Source organism: Trichomycterus rosablanca, chromosome 15 (assembly GCF_030014385.1).
Source record: "Trichomycterus rosablanca isolate fTriRos1 chromosome 15, fTriRos1.hap1, whole genome shotgun sequence".
NCBI lineage: Eukaryota > Metazoa > Chordata > Actinopteri > Siluriformes > Trichomycteridae > Trichomycterus > Trichomycterus rosablanca.
Window position 1 is genome coordinate 1,179,171 of NC_086002.1, and position 17,985 is coordinate 1,197,155.

At 44.1% G+C, this 17,985-nt stretch overlaps 1 protein-coding gene across 1 annotated transcript; it reads left to right on the forward strand.

Moving 5' to 3' along the window:
* On the forward strand, positions 1-17,412 carry efnb2b (ephrin-B2b). The gene is made up of 5 exons (XM_063009857.1): positions 1-315; positions 6,142-6,431; positions 14,288-14,380; positions 15,779-15,868; positions 16,872-17,412. Exons 1-5 carry the CDS (start codon positions 206-208, stop codon positions 17,237-17,239), a joined length of 951 nt encoding a protein of 316 aa, XP_062865927.1. The 5' UTR covers positions 1-205; the 3' UTR covers positions 17,240-17,412.
* The last annotated feature ends 573 nt before the right edge of the window (positions 17,413-17,985 follow it).

Here is a 17,985-nt window from a genome sequence, read left to right on the forward strand (position 1 = left end):
ACAGTTGGAATATCTGCAGCTCGCGACGATTCAAATAATTTTGAATTATAACCGTCATAACGGTCAGTTTAATAACCGGAATGTTCCAGAATTAATAATAATAATAATAATCAGGGTCTGATTCACACAGCCGGAGATTAACGAGTTTATCGACCTGGTCAAGTTTTTAATCCCGAGTTTGATTAGTAATCCGATTTCCAGCGTCATGGATCTGATGTGGAGGTTTCAGCTCTTACTTTTTGTCACCGTGTGCAGACTGAGATTCTCCGTGTCAACACTTCTAGAATCCATTTACTGGAACACATCAAACACAAAGTGAGTAGAACAACTTTTTCCTAATATCTCAAGTAGTCTCAAACTCAGTTTAATGTTTCTGCCGTGGACTGATTCATAATTAATGTTCATTTGTGTAGCATATTATAAATAAACTTTTATTGACGGTCAAATCAAGGTTTGTTTGTCACATACAGAATCATACACAGTACAGCTGGCAGTGAAATGCTTTTGTGACTGCTCACCCACATTAGTAATTACAAAATAGACCAAATATATTCATACTTAAAATAGAAATGTTTTGAAAAGTGTAGAAAAATTAGAAAAATTGAAAAAAAGAAACTTAAAATATAATTTAAAAATAGAAGCAGTTTAGATTTACATTTACAGCATTTAGCAGATGCTTTTATCCAAAGCGACTTACAGTTGTGACAGTATACAGTCTGAGCAATTGAGGGTTAAGGGCCTTGCTCAAGGGCCCAACAGTGGCAACCTGGCAGAGGTGAGGCTTGAACCGACAACCCTCTGATTACTAGTCCAGTACCTTAACCACTAGGCTACAGCTGCCCAATTTAAAGTGAACCAAGTGTGCAAAAGTGACAAGAAAAGTTCTGCAAGAATTGAACATAATATATTGTGCGACCTAATGCTATAAGAGTTGTGATAATTATATACAAATATAAGTATATATATATATTATAAACTGTAAACACGCATATATACACACAAATATACATCTGTTGCGTTGCCTAAATCTACACAGTCATGTTTGGTTGACTATTTTAGGAGTAGAAAATACCTGGTAAAATTGTAATATATTTTCCTCAAAGTTATTTATGTGAAAGGCAGTTGTAGCCTAGTAGTTAAGTTAAGGTACTGGACTAGTAAGTAGAAGGTTGTCGGTTCAAGCCCCACCACTGCCAGGTTGCCACTGTTGGGCTCTTGAGCAAGGCCCTTAACCCTCATTGCTTAGACTGTATACTGGAAGTCTCTTTGGATAAAAGCATCTGCTAAATGCCAGAAATGGAAAATAAAATGGAAATAGAGAAAAGAAAGAAACTTGGACCAGTGACGTCATTGGTTTTATGTCAGGCAGGGCCAGAACTCGACTCCCAGTTTTGGCCCTTCTCTGAGTTCTTATCCTGTTTGAGACAGACAGTGATATCCTTAAAATAGCCAAACCTGACTTTTCCTCTTAAACTTGCTGCGTGTTAGAAAAACCCAATGTTTTTCATAAGACTGTGCAAAAGTTTACCCTCCCTGCTTCATTTGCATGTAAAAGTAATGCAATTGTCAACATACAAAAAACAAAATAGAAACGTAGAAATGTATCTTCATTTTTTAAAAATATGGTAAGTTCTGTAAATATGTAGTAACTGTATATGTGTGTAAAGGTTTGTTCTCTGTGGAGAACGTGTTAGGTTACTTTCAATCCAAAATAACCACACAATCTGACCACGGGTGTCCCAACTGTGCATGAATCTGAGGTGATTTGGCGTCTGGTTTGGCATTTAAACTGTATGATATGGTCACATAATATATTAGGATACGTAACACACAACAAATGACCAACAACAAAAAAAGTGTTGGAAAAATATTATTATGTTGTCTAATAAATGTTTGCAAACCTTAACAAAATAGTTTACTAATATAATGTTTAATATTCAGAAAAAAAACTGCCAGCCAGCAATTTTCATAATATAAATTTTTCTACAGGAGCTAAATCTATTAAAGTATTTTATTTAATGTCATAAAGAGCCACGTTCCACAGATTTTCTTTGTAAATGTAATAATTCACTTGCATTATATGTTGGGGAAACAAGATACACAATTTCGTTTTACATTATTTTTGGTTACGTTTTTCAATACATTAATTACCAAAAGTGTCAAAATAAAATAAGAAAGGTCCGTAATTTTATTAAACATCTTTAATAAACACATTTCGCCATTTAATTACAATAAAAATCCAATATAAAATTAAAAATTCACATTTGTTGCGTAAGATCATGCTGAATGCTTGTAACATAGGTTTATTTATTTTATTTTTTACATAAGCCCTTATTAGCAAGTCCAAAATAGTCAAAACATGCCCCAGAAATGTGTGGTAGAAATATAATTTTATTGCACAGCTTTTATAATTGCATGTTGAAATTCGCAGATCGATGATGCGTCCGAGACGATTCTCTTAGTGTAATATGGCCTAATGTTCAAATTTATAAATTATAAGAACAGTGTGACATTCCAAGTCTTTGTTATTTCAAATTAAAAAAGTTTTGATTAAATGTTAAGTAATTTGCTAAAAAAAAAAAGAAAGTATATTTTACAATATTTAACTGACTTGATATTGTTAATCCTTGACACGTTAAATTATGCACCCACCGGACATCGCTGCTATGCTAGGTTACATTTACAGGTAGAATTTCAGACAGATATTTGGTCTCTCATTAAGAAGACCGCATGTAGACAGCTGTCTCCGTCGTCCCTTATTTTGGACACATTTGGAAAAAAGTCAGCCTGGCATGTGTCCTCCAAGGAGAAAGCAACCCCATAATTCTCACCATCTGTTTAGTCCATCAAGTCAAATATTTGGAGGTGTCGAGTGAGGAAAAATACTGCGACTGTTTCTTTTTAACGCTACTTTTTTTACAATGCGTCATTACGAGACCAAATAAAGGCTTTGTAAGTAACTTTTCCTCCTCTGTTGGCAAGGTTTGTTCTGGGCATAAAACACCTCGAGGTGGCTTCAAGCGTGCCATTTGGGCCCCCTAAACCCCATCCATATTTAGAGCTCACTGACATGAGAATTTCCATGACCGAAATAAGACATTTGTAGACTGAGCACGTAGATTTTTAGGATAACGTTTTTTTCCAGGTAATTGGGCTGTCAAATAAAGCAAGAACTCGGCTTAGATGGGGATAAGTTTTTGTTGTTAATGCAAACCCCCCCGAAAATCCCAGTGTTGGCTTTTCATGAGCTCCAGGAACTCTTTTGTCACGGGGATTTGAAGACAAAAGGCTCTCAAGGTTCAGAGATCAATCCTTGCATCACCAAGCCCACACCCCCCCCCCACCTCCCTTCCTCCACCCGCCAGGGTCTGTAGAGCCAAGTTAAAGCTGTAGGGGGGTGAAGGAGGGGCCCTAACACTTCCTGACTACCCAGGGACCCTCAGGAGAGCGAAACTTTTTAGTGTTTTTGTGTTTCCAGCTCCTGATGGTTTTACGAGGATACACATGGGCCTTAAAAGTGGAAGTCTTTCAGTATTGTTTGTTTTATAGGGTCGTAAAATGTGCAGAAGATGCTTACTGCAGGTCTGATCGTTTTCAGCCTCCTACACGTACACGGTAGATATCCAGCCTGCAAAACAAGGAAGAAGATTACTGATGTGCCACGCACTGATATTACATGTTTTGATCCACTATATCCTGCCAGCATTGGTGATTTCTCACAGTTTACCAGCATTATCATATTTGACTCACTTACTAGGCTTCTTGCCGATCCTTGTGAGAGTGCTGTCCTGATGCATGCGATGAATTATTAATGCAGTTTTGTGTTTTATTGATATTTGAAGTGCATCACAATGAATTATCCGCACCATGCACGTTAACTATACAGGACAACGTAACAGATACAGGCCAAGTAAGACTTAAAGTGCGTGAAATCATAATCAGACCATTTGCCTCTACAGTGTCCTTTAGCAGTCGCCCCCCGAGAGTCTGACGGGCTCAGGCAGAATTAAGCTCGGTGTTTAACGGAGCTAATCGTTCTCGTTAGTCTAGGAAATAGCATAGAAAAGGAAACAGATGTGTTCACGCTGTATTAGTGAACTCTGGTGTCACATTCACTAGATGGAAACGTTTAGGGTGCAGTCCACATGTGCAAATGAGCGAGCAGCGTGAGAGTAAAGGAATGTTAATGGTTTGCATGCTTTTTAATAAGGAACCAAAACGAAAAGGTTGGGGGAAGATTTACAGATTTGCAAATGACCGCTTTCCAGAGCTCTCCCATAATTGTTATACGGCCACTTTCCAATTCAGTCAAGAACAAAAAGTCGAACCGGCGGAGGGAAATTGCACGGCGATATTCGCCGGCCGGTTTACAGCGCACAGCTTCCTCCAGGAGTAAAACAAAAGCCGGTCTGCTTTGTCTGAAGCCGCTAGCTCGTAACGGTCCCCAGGGTCAGCGCCCAAAGTGGATTTGGGGGAAGAATTTTAATCAGCTCGTTCCTAAGCCTCTTTAGAGCCCGTTGTTTAGGAAGCATTCAGATCTATTTACATTCCTAATTAATTGATCTGATTGATCTGACAAATGCCTGCAGCTCACAGAACTGGAACCAGTTTGATTCGGCGTCTAATAACCCGACTTTAATAAAGACAGATGTAGAGAGCGGGCGATCCCCGAGTGCAGATCATACTGTACCGTTCCGCCATGCCTGTTAGATAGAACATGTTCTCAGCACATCTGATTCTCATCAAGGCCTTCTGGGTCCGAAATGAACTTTTCCTTCAAAACAGGATTTTTTTTTTTACCTCTATGTGGAATTATAAACATTAGTATTATATTTTCCTTTTGGCTTGAAATGCGTTGGTATTTCCTTAGCCACGCTTTTCTTTTTTTCTTATGACCTTTTGATTTGCTCATTGAACTATTCATTCTTGGCCTCGTATCCACAACACCCAGTCTCATCAGGTTTCTTTCTTGGAAGATGCAGCCACACCTTTTGAGACAAATTACATGTAAACTAATGTCCTTTTAGTTTTCTCATCCTGGCAGGCGTTTAGCTTTTGATGTTGAGTCACGCAGGACAGAGAACGTCTGAAATAAATACTAATAATTGGCAGAAATTTTGTCATTTTATGTCCAAGAAGTTTTTTTTACATTCATATAATTAAATAACTGTAAGAAATCATTCATTTAGTGCATAATCAGACAGTAAAACATCTACATGAGTCAGTCAGTAATGAGATAAATCAGTATTTATTTAATAAGTTGCTTCTTTAGTAATCTGATAACAGAAAATGCTATTATAATAAACATTTATCTTTCAAACGCCTCTTAAAAAAATTAATTGTCATTAACAGCTTGATTAAATTTCCCTGTAGTGACGTAGTGTAATCTTTATTTTTAATACACAAACCTCCATCTGTGTTATTATGCATCGCACAAGAACAACTCAACTTTTGTTTCATTTTGCTGCTCATTTCTTGCTTGTTATTTATTATTTGAATTCTTAATTTGTGCATTTCTTGCTGACTGGTTGGTAGCACCGTTGTTCTAAAACAAATTGCTTTTAAGTCAGCTCTCCAGACACTGTCTGGCTTTGAGATGTACGTTGTTTGACTAAGGCAACCGTCCCAAATCACATACTAATTTACTGACCGAGTGTCAATACAGTAGACGCATCAGGAAACATTAAACTGTTTAGACTGTATTAAGTCCACTGTGTGTCATTAACTCTGTTAGATCGCAGACACAGTTAAACAAATCTAATGATCGAGTATAAATACGTTTAATGCTTAATCTGTCTGGATGGTAAGCGTGTGTTTACATGCAGCCCTTGACAGTCGATGCTGACAGAATGCTGCAACACTTGCAGGCTGGATTTTAAAATAAGACTGTAATACAGAAACCTGGTGGGTGACAATGATATCATCCAGCAATTATCCAACATTTAGCAAGCGGTGGGTGTTCATTTCAGCCCCTGTAATAGCATCTCTGTAGGGCTGGAGGTGGAGAATCTTACATCCAGGAATAACGCTTTGTGTCGTAGGATTTTTGCTGGCACAAGTGCTCATCTTTATTATGTTAAATTGTCTCCATTTGCATTATTGTTGTTGTTGCACTGTTAACATTATGTTTGTTTTCTTCAGGTTCGTCCCTGGTAAAGGCCTGACCCTCTACCCTCAGATCGGGGACAAAGTGGACATCGTTTGTCCCCGCCTGAGGCCCGACCAGGGCGCCCAGACTCGCATCGAGTACTTCCGCGTCTACCTGGTGACCGCGGAGCAGCTGGAGAGCTGCAGCGTATCGAAGAAAAACGTGGTGCTGCTAAACTGCGACAAGCCCGACCAGGACGTCAAGTTCACCCTGAAGTTCCAGGAGTTCAGTCCAAACCTGTGGGGACTGGAGTTTCTCAAGGGCGAAGACTACCACATCGTCTGTGAGTACCGTGCCAAGCGCTGCTGCTGGCGAATCTGCTGATTAGCGCTTTTTTAAAAATGGCGTGTGCAGCACAATATGGATTCAGGTCTAACGTTTCAAGTGCTGGGTTCTCCGCACGTGGCAGGCGATACATCACGCGTCTTTCCCCCCCAAAGCAACACAGACGTGAGCTGTTTGATGTTTTGCCATGCTGGAACGTTGCAGCCAGAAGAACGAGGTTGCCATCTCTCGCTAATGACAACGCTAACTACTGACTAATACACCCTGTCAGAACCAACCGCCACCACGCTTTAAATTATTACTGTAAAGTTCCCTCAGAATTGGCTTTTCAGTGTGTATTTTAGGCTCGGCGTGGGCTTTTATCGTACCGATAAGCTCAGAAAAATATATATGGACTAGGGCTGCACGATATTTCGTTTCAGCATCGACATCGCGACGTGTGCATGCGCGATAGTCACATGGCAGGACGTGCGATGTCACTTAATGCAAATTAAATCAAATGCGTCACGCTAGAACTTTTGCTGCTCGACACAAAACGAAAATTCACACCGTTCTCATTTTCCATGACGCATCTACCAGTGTGTTCAACAACCCAGTGAGCCGCCTCGCTGTCTTACTACCTACAGGGGTTGGACAATGAAACTGAAACACCTGGTTTTAGACCACAATAATGTATTAGTATGGTGTAGGGCCTCCTTTTGCGGCCAATACAGCGTCAATTCGTCTTGGAGATGACATATACAAGTCCTGCACAGTGGTCAGAGGGATTTTAAGCCATTCTTCTTGCAGGATAGTGGCCAGGTCACTACGTGATGCTGGTGGAGGAAAACGTTTCCTGACTCGCTTCTCCAAAACACCTCAAAGTGGCTCAATAATATTTAGATCTGGTGACTGTGCAGGCCATGGGAGATGTTCAACTTCACTTTCATGTTCATCAAACCAATCTTTCACCAGTCTTGCTGTGTGTATTGGTGCATTGTCATCCTGATACACGGCACCGCCATTGGATGCACATGGTCCTCCAGAATGGTTCGGTAGTCCTTGGCAGTGACGCGCCCATCTAGCACAAGTATTGGGCCGAGGGAATGCCATGATATGGCAGCCCAAACCATCACTGATCCACCCCCATGCTTCACTCTGGGCATGCAACAGTCTGGGTGGTACGCTTCTTTGGGGCTTCTCCACACCGTAACTCTCCCGGATGTGGGGAAAACAGTAAAGGTGGACTCATCAGAGAACAATACATGTTTCACATTGTCCACAGCCCAAGATTTGCGCTCCTTGCACCATTGAAACCGACGTTTGGCATCGGCACGAGTGACCAAAGGTTTGGCTATAGCAGCCCGGCCGTGTATATCGACCCTGTGGAGCTCCCGACGGACAGTTCTGGTGGAAACAGGAGAGTCGAGGTGCACATTTAATTCTGCCGTGATTTGGGCAGCCGTGGTTTTATGTTTTTTGGATACAATCCGGGTTAGCACCCGAACATCCCTTTCAGACAGCTTCCTCTTGCGTCCACAGTTAATCCTGTTGGATGTGGTCTGTCCTTCTTGGTGGTATGCTGACATTACCCTGGATACCGTGGCTCTTGATACATCACAAAGACTTGCTGTCTTGGTCACAGATGCGCCAGCAAGACGTGCACCAACAATTTGTCCTCTTTTGAACTCTGGTATGTCACCCATAATGTTGTGTGCATTGCAATATTTTGAGCAAAACTGTGCTCTTACCCTGCTAATTGAACCTTCACACTCTGCTCTTACTGGTGCAATGTGCAATTAATGAAGATTGGCCACCAGACTGGTCCAATTTAGCCATGAAACCTCCCACACTAAAATGACAGGTGTTTCAGTTATTTTGTCCAACCCCTGTACATAGGCAGCTGCCACAGTAGAGAGGATCCTAATAAGTCAATGACTTAGAAGGCAGGTTATTGGAACGTGCCCGATTCCATCGGGTTTCGCGTTTAGCATTTAGCATCTTGCCATCAAAAGCAATGGAATGAGGTGGGACGGCGCTAACATGTCAATATAACATCTCGATTCGTGTACAGAAAGCTGTTACATTTGCTGACAAGCCCAAACTTGCAAAGAAAAACACTCGTTAAAAATTAATAATTATTTATTTACGTTTGAGAGAAGAGATGCCGCAGTGTATTCTGGGATTGCCTTCTTCACTAAGGACGCTTTCGAGTCTCACTCGTTCTGCCTCAGCATTGTGCTTAGTAACTAAGAAATCTGGGATTTGGAACAGGTGTATATAGCTGCTCTTTTGTTTGTATAGTTTTTTAAAATAATGTTACTACTTGAAGAGGTTTTGATTGTGAAATAAAATATTAAATGACACATTTTGTCAATCCTGTTAATAATTCCCTCATGTGATGTTGAAGCTTTCTTAGTGTAATGCTCAGTTTCAACCCAGTACAAAGATGCAGCTGGTCATAATCTTTTGTATCTCTTGTAGGCACCACGCTTTTTCACAGATGAGCCCCTTATTTAGAGTAAGATACTGTACATGCATTATTATTATTATTAATAGTGTGGTGAAAATTCCTGCATTTTTTTAATATCGCAATATAATCGCAGGAAAAAAAAAATATCGCAATGTCAGTTTTTTCCAATATCGTGCAGCCCTAATATGGACGTACGTAGGGCTGTACGAGTTCACATACTTTTGAATTATGTAATATATAAAATGTACGATGTCGTTTCCATAGTGTTAAACATTTCTTGCTCCATTTAACTCCTGGTTGTTGTGATAGTTTCAGTGTTTGATAGCATTTGCACTTGAAGCAGACCTGTACTCGTGGTTTTCTCACCTGATTGACGAATATGACAACAGATTAGCTTTAGCTTCTTTGCTTTTGATTATCTGGCGGCGCCAGTCTTACCGTATTGGTGCCAAGTTGTCATCCGTTTGTTACCATAGCAATATGACAAACTCGCCCACTTACTTTCAACTTAGAACATCAGATGCAGAAATCAACGCTCAGTTCTTATCCAGACGAGTCAAGAAGCAGCGTCGCACCATCTGCACGTCAGAACGTTTACACAGAATTGTTTTATTTAGAGTAAGTTTGTAATAGATCGTTTCATTTACAGGATGTTTAGGCAGCGCGTCAACAGAGACAGGGCACTGACAGGATTGGACAGTGTGGTCAACATGGGTTTGGTGCAAATTTCATATGATCTGTTTCCAGAAAAAGGCTGAACTGTAACGTTAAAGTGATTACAGGAAGCTTATTGACGATTCGTTTTAATATGTGCCGCGTGCTCGACCATAGCTCGTGCGTAGTGCTAGATTTGAGGAAATATGTATCGTAGGCATCACGATATGATTATTTTTGCAGTATCGCTCCACCCTAAGAGCATGTGCGTTCTTCAGCTAGAGCGGACATGAAGGTCCAGATGGTTTCATCCTGTGTTTCTGGCTCTCAGAGCACTTAGTAAAATAATCCAAGGCTCAGCTTGGTATTTCTGCTCAGCCCCAACCTGTGGGGCCTCGAGTCGCTCGCAGGCGAGGACTTCCACATCCTCCGTGCCGCCCGATTAGACCCACGACCGACACGTCTTCTGGTCCTGACTTAATTTCACGTGTGCATTTCTTCATTCGTTCCAGTCCAAAGCAACTTACAGTCGGGCTGAGAAGTGGAAGATTAAGGGCCCCGTGTTTAAGAGCCCAGCCTCCAAAGCTTGGCTGGGAATCTTTTTAATTAGCTCAGATCCTTTTCATCTGGGAGATGTTCCGCCGCTCATCTGCTCTCCATCAGTTCTTCATCATTTCATCAAAAAGTTTTGGGATGAGTGGAGAAAAGCTTTCACTATAGCACAAGTCTCATCGCTCCAAAAGAAGTCCCGGCTGGTCGTAACCCTAATGGCTTCATCCTGGCTCTGAGCACACCGAGCAAAATCATCCAGGGCTCACTCTGGTATTTCTGTGGGGCCAAAGAGCACCACATCATCTGTGCACTGGCAGCCAAATGTGACTGATTAGACCATAAACCAAAATGCTAAACCGATTCCATCTCAGCCGCTGTAGGTCTATAAACGTTTTCAGGCCGAATTGTGCAGGAGTCGTTCTAAATAAAAGCCGACTTGTGTTTTGAGTTCTGTACCGTTGAAGAACCGATGAAGCGACTCGGATGAGAGGAGAAACTTCTCTAAGGTCGACTGCACCCCGGTTCTGGCTCTAAATTAATCCAAGGCTTGTTGCGTTTCTGGAGAATCTAAACTGCTGGCGAGCATGCTTATGTTTATGTTAGCTAATACACACAGCTCATAGTACCTCAGTAAACATGCTAGTAATTTACCCTCTTTTCATTTCATTCAGCCCCAATCAATTTGACCAACATTTACTCTTTCAAACTCTGACTTTATTCTGTCAGCACAGCGTCAATTTGAACACGTCTTCGAACCCGTTCCGGTCAGTCTGGTGCGTTATAATGCCGACAGATGAAAATATGAAAGCCTCAATGCGCTTAAAATTCTGATGCAATTAATTCGGCTCAGATTTTCCAGCTCTGATTGGACAGCAATTAGTATAATGATGATGATTAGTAGGTTTAGCATACATTCGAAACATCTGCCCCGCATGCTCCATGCTTGATCAAAGGCGTTCCACCAGCTTAACGTTTTTACGCTCCACATCACCAACGTTCAGGAAACTTTCATCTTCATTATCGTGCCGTGAGCTTAGGTGCACGCCGATAATCTGATCATTACTATAATAACTAATGTCTGCAGCTCTCAGTCCTTCCGTAGCATGTACAGTCCAAACTCCACTACACTTTATTGGGCTTGGATGAATAAACGGATGGACGGACGGATGGAATAATCTAAGTGACGGTTACAGTCAGGCATTAAAATAGTTGAATTACTAACTTGATAATCAGTTGGAAAGTGTAGACATGGGCACTTGAGCGATGCAGCACTCTCATATCATAAATCACAAGCTTTCCACTTTATCTCAGCTCAGCTACCGAACTGGCCTGGCATTTAGTTGACATATCTGGGTGTGTCTGAGGGAGGGAAGGTCAGAAAGGTTTCTCCTCATTGCTGCTTTCAACTGCAGTATGACCAAGGGCCGGTAAACGAGAGCAGCCGACTACTTCGTCTCGACCTGGCGCAAACGGACTCGTGCGGTAAAGCTGTACGTCTTTTCAAAACCGACGCTCAGGAGACGAGCGCCGGCCCGGACGCTTCCTCCCTGGTCAGCCTGGTGAGCAGAGAGAGAAAGCCGGAGTCGTTCGGACACCTGGACTCCGGTGTGTAGAGTGGCGCGGTCGATGTGTGTTGCAAGAGCAGCACGTGTCCACAGCCGGCTGGGCTGCACATTCCTAACCGAGTACGAGGAGGAAGATTTTTACGCTCCAAATGGCCAGGTCGCTTTGATGGGATTTATTTAGGCAGCTCGGTCTGCAGCCGCAGGGCTCTGGATATCTGACCTAAATGGTCTTGAAGTGTGTGTGTGTGTGTGCGTGCTACATTAGCTGTATGGCTTGGTAATGTCAGCTAGTTAACAGACAGATGTAAGGGTTCGGGTGCGGTGTATGTGAAATCTGGCAACCCTGCATGTGTTTATGGTGTATAGTGAAATGTGCTATAGTCTGGGGTTTTCTCTACAAAGGTTAAAGTTGAAATGAATGGTTTGTGTCACGCTGTGGGTCGTGTGTGTGTGTGTGTGTGTGTGTGTGTGTGTGTGTGGAAGTGGCTGCTGCTACAGTTTTGTGCTGGAGGTTGTGGCTACAATCATGGCCGCACATGTTTAGTCTAAATGAATCTTCACCGCCCAGATGTGTGTGTATAAGTACATGTTTCCATGTTGTGTATATGTGTGGTCGTGTGTGCGTGTGTGTGCGCGTACGGCGGCTGCGCTGCATGCTCGGTGGCTTTGTGGCCGACTGCACTGCCCGAGGCTCAGCGAGTGTGTGTGTGTGTGTGTGTGTATATATATAAGTGTATTTGTGTATTTGTGTGTGTGTGTGTGTGAGCACCTTCACTCAGGCGGAAGGGTTACACCAACAGTAAAGTGTGATCACTCAAAAGTGGAAACCCGTAGTTTTGCTTGCCTGCTCGATTTCTCCTGAAATGACATTTTTGTGAACGATCATTTGTCTCTTCTGGGGTTCTTTTTTAATCTTTCTCAAGATCTTTCCAGTAATTTTCATCTGTCTAGTTCATTTCCTCATTTTTTCTCCTCCTTTAAGTTCTTTAAATTTAGTTTTCTTCCTTTTTTATTTGTTTTTTCTCTCTGTTTATTTCAGTAAAGTCAAGAGCAGACTGCCCAGCTTTGAACGACTCTGTTTGTGACTGAATAATGAGTTAGTGGACAGGATGGTATTTGGGACACGGCAGCTCTGCCGCATGTGCAGCCCCGTACGCCGAGATTCCAAAAACGAGACTTCCAAAATAATAAATGTTATGCACTCTGGGGTACAGATAATCTCAACGTTTATTATTTTTCATGGCTACGTGAGCGCAGGCGACACGTGATTAAGGATGGAGGGATCTCTGGCACCTTCCCAAAATAAGTGTGCAGTGAGCATAAGTGCAGCAGGAATCCACCAACACTGCACCGTGAGATAAATGCACTAAGAAATGCTAACTGCTCCATCAGACCTCATTACAACTCCTCATCACAGTGTGTGTGTGTGTGTGTGTGTGTGTGTGTGTGTGTGTGTGTGTGTGTGTGCACGCTCAGCATGTCTGTCTCCAGCTACGCTTTAATGATTTTCATGAGGCTTTACAAGCGCATAGCACAACAAACACCGATTACCGAGGAGCTCCCAAATTTCACTCCTGCAGTGCTAGACACCCTCCCCACACACACACCCACACACACACACACACACACACACACACACACACACACACACACACACACACACACTGAAGTTCATGCCGAGCTAGGCAAATTTCCCGTCCTATAAATCAGGCGGCTCATTCGGAGCACGGAGACGAGGAGATCCATCTTACTAAAGCGAGAGAGAGTCGGAGTGTCGGCGAGGTCACTAACTCGGAGAGGCAGCGACCCGGAGAGAGCGGCACCGATAGTCCGACCCCACTGAGATCACATCAGACCAGGAAACTCGAATATCGCCCCCCCCCCCCCCGTTAGAGTCGACCGCAGCCTGTCGGACGACATCCGAACGGTTCCACCCCACGGAGCACGTCGGTGCACCTCACGTTTCGTTCAGAGCCTGAAGAGAAGCTCAGACGCGACGTGATCGTATATGTCTGGCCGGCGCTGAATCGGTGACGTGGTCTCGTCTCTCCTCTGTACGATATTTAACACAACAGCAGCTCATAAACACGCAATCATTTCGGTTTCCTTTAGCTGCTTTTTTAGGGGGGAATTGACTAAATATTTGGATGGAAATTCTCGCTCTGCTCAGAAGGAATTAGCTCAGAGCGTCTCTCTCTCTCTCTCTCTCTTTGTTCTTTCTCTTTTCTTTTCTATTTCCCAGCATTCCACTGAATAAATGCAGTGAGTGCGCTGAAGCCTCCCAAGATCTTTCAAGCTCAAACGTATCAGTTCTGTTTTGTGGATGAAATAAGTGTTGGTATCTGTATGGCACTACGTTTATACCGTGAGGACGTGTGTATTAGCGTTTACCATACAGGGAACGTTTTACATCCTTCAGGTTACATCAGTATCTTGAGTTCTGGAGTCGTGTTCTGTATAAAGCAGCTCCAGTCAACCATCAGCTGTTGGAACGGAATCTAACTGAACTTCAGCATCATTAACCGAACCTGTTTTCTTAACGGTTAATCTTTGACGTTATTAATTCTGCTTTCTGTATTCATTACCATTCTGTTATTAAATGTTTATTTTCTTGTTATTTCTGTTCACCAGCCACATCAAACAGCACTTTAGAGGGTCTGGACAATCTGGAGGGAGGTGTGTGCAAGACCAAATCCATGAAGCTCGTCCTCCGTGTCGGACAAAGTGAGTCTCCTCACGTCTCAAAATTCAGCTTTAGTGAAATGTCAGCTACATTCAATCACTACATCCACACGGAACACGGTCCACACGGAACACGGTCCACACGGAACACGGTCCACACGGAACACGTTTCAAACAGAACACGGCCCACACAGAACACGGTCCTCTCAGAACACGGCCCACACAAAACACGGTCCACTCAGAATACTCGGTCCAGACAGAACACGGTCCTCTCAGAACACGGTCCAAACAGAACACGGTCCGCTCAGAATACTCGGTCCAGACAGAACACGGTCTAAATAGAACACGGTCCAAACAGAAAAATCGATCCACACAGAACACGGTCCACACGGAACACAGTCCACTCAGAATACTCGGTCCAGACAGAACACGGTCCACTCAGAATACTCGGTCCAGACAGAACACGGTCCACTCAGAATACTCGGTCCAGACAGAACACGGTCCTCTCAGAATACTCGGTCCAGACAGAACACGGTCCACTCAGAATACTCGGTCCAGACAGAACACGGTCCACTCAGAATACTCGGTCCAGACAGAACACGGTCCAAACAGAATAGTCGATCCACACAGAACATGGTCCAAACGGAACACAGTCCACATGGAACACGGTCCAAACCGAACACTGTTCACTCAGAACATGGTCTAAACAGAACACGGTCCACACGGAACAAGGTCCACTCAGAACTCGGTCCACACAAAACACAACCCACTCAAAACACGGTCCACACGGAACACGGTCAACACGGAACACGGTCAACACAGAACACAATCCACTCAGAACACGGTCCACACAGAACTTGGTTCACACAGAACTCAATCCACTCAGAGCACCGTTAACACAAAACACAACCCATTTAGAACACGGTCCACTCAGAACACGGTCCACTCAGAACACGGTCCACTCAGAACACGATCCACACAGAACACGGTTCACACAAATCACAACCCACACAGAACTCGGTCCACACAGAACACGGTCCACACGGAACACGGTCCACACAGAACACGGTCCACACGGAACACGTTCCACACAGAACACATGTACTCTTGCGCTCAGGCTCCACACATCAGCAGATTTGCATGATTCAGCGTCTCATTTCCACTGCAGTGGTGCTGCTCGGCTCAGCCGTGTCTCAGCGTGTAATTGAAATGTCGTGTGCAGTGGGGAATCCCGTCGCTGCGCCGGCTGTCCCCTTCCTCCCGCTTCAGGCCAAGTCATTAATTTCTACAGTTAATCCTGGAGCAGAACAAACCCCGGTCAGGAAGTTCTGCTGCTTCAGCTCCGTTACCGCCAACACTGAACATGACGAACAAATAACAGTGCTGCTTTATTTTAGTGCTGCGTGAATAAATAATAACTTTATGTTTTATTTATTTCAGAGCCTGATGATACAAAAGAACACTCTCCTAAATACTCAGACAACGAGCACCAAAGCACCTCCAGCAGAGAGAACGATGTCAGCAAAGTCGGTACGTAACACTCGATCCCTATTAATCGTTCCCATTCTTTTACAAATCTGGCTTTAGATTTTGGTCCAGCTCAACTGGAATGTTTCTATTTTTCTCTCCCGGTTTGATCTGGAGCCATGAAGTCAGATCCATCACATTATCGTTTCATTCATGTCCAAAATTCATTCATCATGTTCTGTAGAAACGAGCAAAACTCTCAGAAACTCTGATCCGTTCTGAGGATAAAGGGATATAAAACATTTAGAACAATTTACACTATAAAGTTCCTAAATGTCCAAATCTGATTCATTCATTTTAATAATTAAGTGATAAGAACTAAGTTCCTTTATTATTTTACCAGCAGTTTGTTGGGTGGCACAGTGGCTGGGTGGGTAACTAAGTTCCTGGGTTCGATCCTGCGGTGGGGCGGTCCGGGGTCCTTTCTGTGTGGGTTTCCTCCGGGTGCTCCGGTTTCCTCCCACAGTCCAAAGACACGCAAGTGAGGTGAATTGTGAACTTTAAATTTTTGGTGCAGCAGTAAAGCGGGTGTCTACATACAGGCATGACTGGCATTGTGCCCAGTAATTCTGGGGAGAAACTGACCCACCGTGACCCTGACCATTATAACAAGGTGTTACAACTTGAAATGAAACAAAGCCGGAAAACAGTGTGATCGTTTCAACCTGACAGAACGTGTTGATGTAAAACGTATTTTATTTATTTATTTATTTATAAATCCTAAAATCTAAAAAAAGTCCAGTAATGATACAATTGTTTGCAAAAAAACGAAATTCTGCACATTGTAATTACAAACGTACTTTTTATAAAGCACAAATGTTACTAAACAGTATATTGTCTAAGCAATTGAGAGATAAGGGCCTTGCTCAAGGGCCCAACAGTGGCAACCTGGCAGTGGTGGGGCTTGAACCAGCGATCTTTCGGTTACTAGTCCAGTACCTTAACCCCTAGACTACAACTGCTTACATACAACAGAACTATATCTGACTCCTCCGTTCTCTTGCAGAATTGGTCCCAGAGAGTAAGAGTGGCGAGTCTGTGGGAGTGTCCGGGTCGGAGGTGGCCCTCTTCATCGGCGTGGCCTCAGGAGCCGTCGTGCTGCTCATCATCATCGTCACGCTGGTGGTGTTCATGCGCCGGCGCCATCGCAAACACTCGGCTCAGTCCACAGGCCGGCTGGCGCCGCACACCGTCCCCAAACGCGGCGACAACAACAACGGCTCGGAGCGCAGCGACGTCCTCTTCCCCCTGCGCGCCTCCGACAGCTACTACTGCCCCCACTACGAGAAAGTGAGCGGCGATTACGGCCACCCCGTCTACATCGTCCAGGAAATGGAGCCCCAGAACCCCGCCAACATCTACTACAAAGTCTGAACGTTAGAGGCACCGACAGGCTTTGAGCCTCATCCAGGACTGAAGGACGGTCTCCTCCGAGAGGTCCCGCTTGATCGGAGCTGTGCTCACCCGAACGAATCAGAGATAAATGACTCTTGGAATCAGGTCCAGGAAACGGAGCCGGTCCGATTTAGCCCGCTCTCAGGCTGGCAGGCGGGGGGAGGGCCGGGGTCGGGATGGGATGGGATGGGGTCGGGGGGGGGGGGGGGGGGGGGGGGGGTATTAGAAGCTGGACGTGGTGTGATTTGTACCGATCAGGATGTCACAGGGAGCGCTCACGTTTCAGCCCGGCTCCACACACCGAGGACACGGATGAATCGGAGAGGAACGAGAGCTGGAACAGAGCGAGGAACCGCTCGCCTCCCGCCGCCGTAACTCACGATGGCAGGCCGAGGTGCTGCGGTATCGATTCACGACGGCTCTTCACTCGGGGGAGGGAAAACGAGCCAGACTCGCAGAAATAAAGACGCGAGAACCTCCACGGTCTCGCAGCAGGGCCAGAAGTGAAAAGCCACAAAGCCGTGCGGAATGACGACCGCTGGGAGTTTTCTTCACTCCAACCTCGTCTTTATTTTCTAACACGCCGTTTCTGTGGATTCTCTCACGTTACCGAGCGTTACACAGAAGATCGGGTTCATTTCCGAAACCCTCGGACACACTTTAATACGCGGCGTGACCCTCAGGGTTCATTACAGCTCCGGTACTGATACCCAAGTGTTTTCATT

Coding starts and splice junctions, on each gene's coding strand:
- efnb2b (XM_063009857.1), top strand. CDS start 206: ATGGATCTGATGTGGAGGTTTCAGCTCTTACTTTTTGTCACCGTGTGC. Junction 6,432..14,287: donor CGAAGACTACCACATCGTCT/GTGAGTACCGTG, acceptor TCTGTTCACCAG/CCACATCAAACAGCACTTTA. Junction 15,869..16,871: donor GAACGATGTCAGCAAAGTCG/GTACGTAACACT, acceptor GTTCTCTTGCAG/AATTGGTCCCAGAGAGTAAG.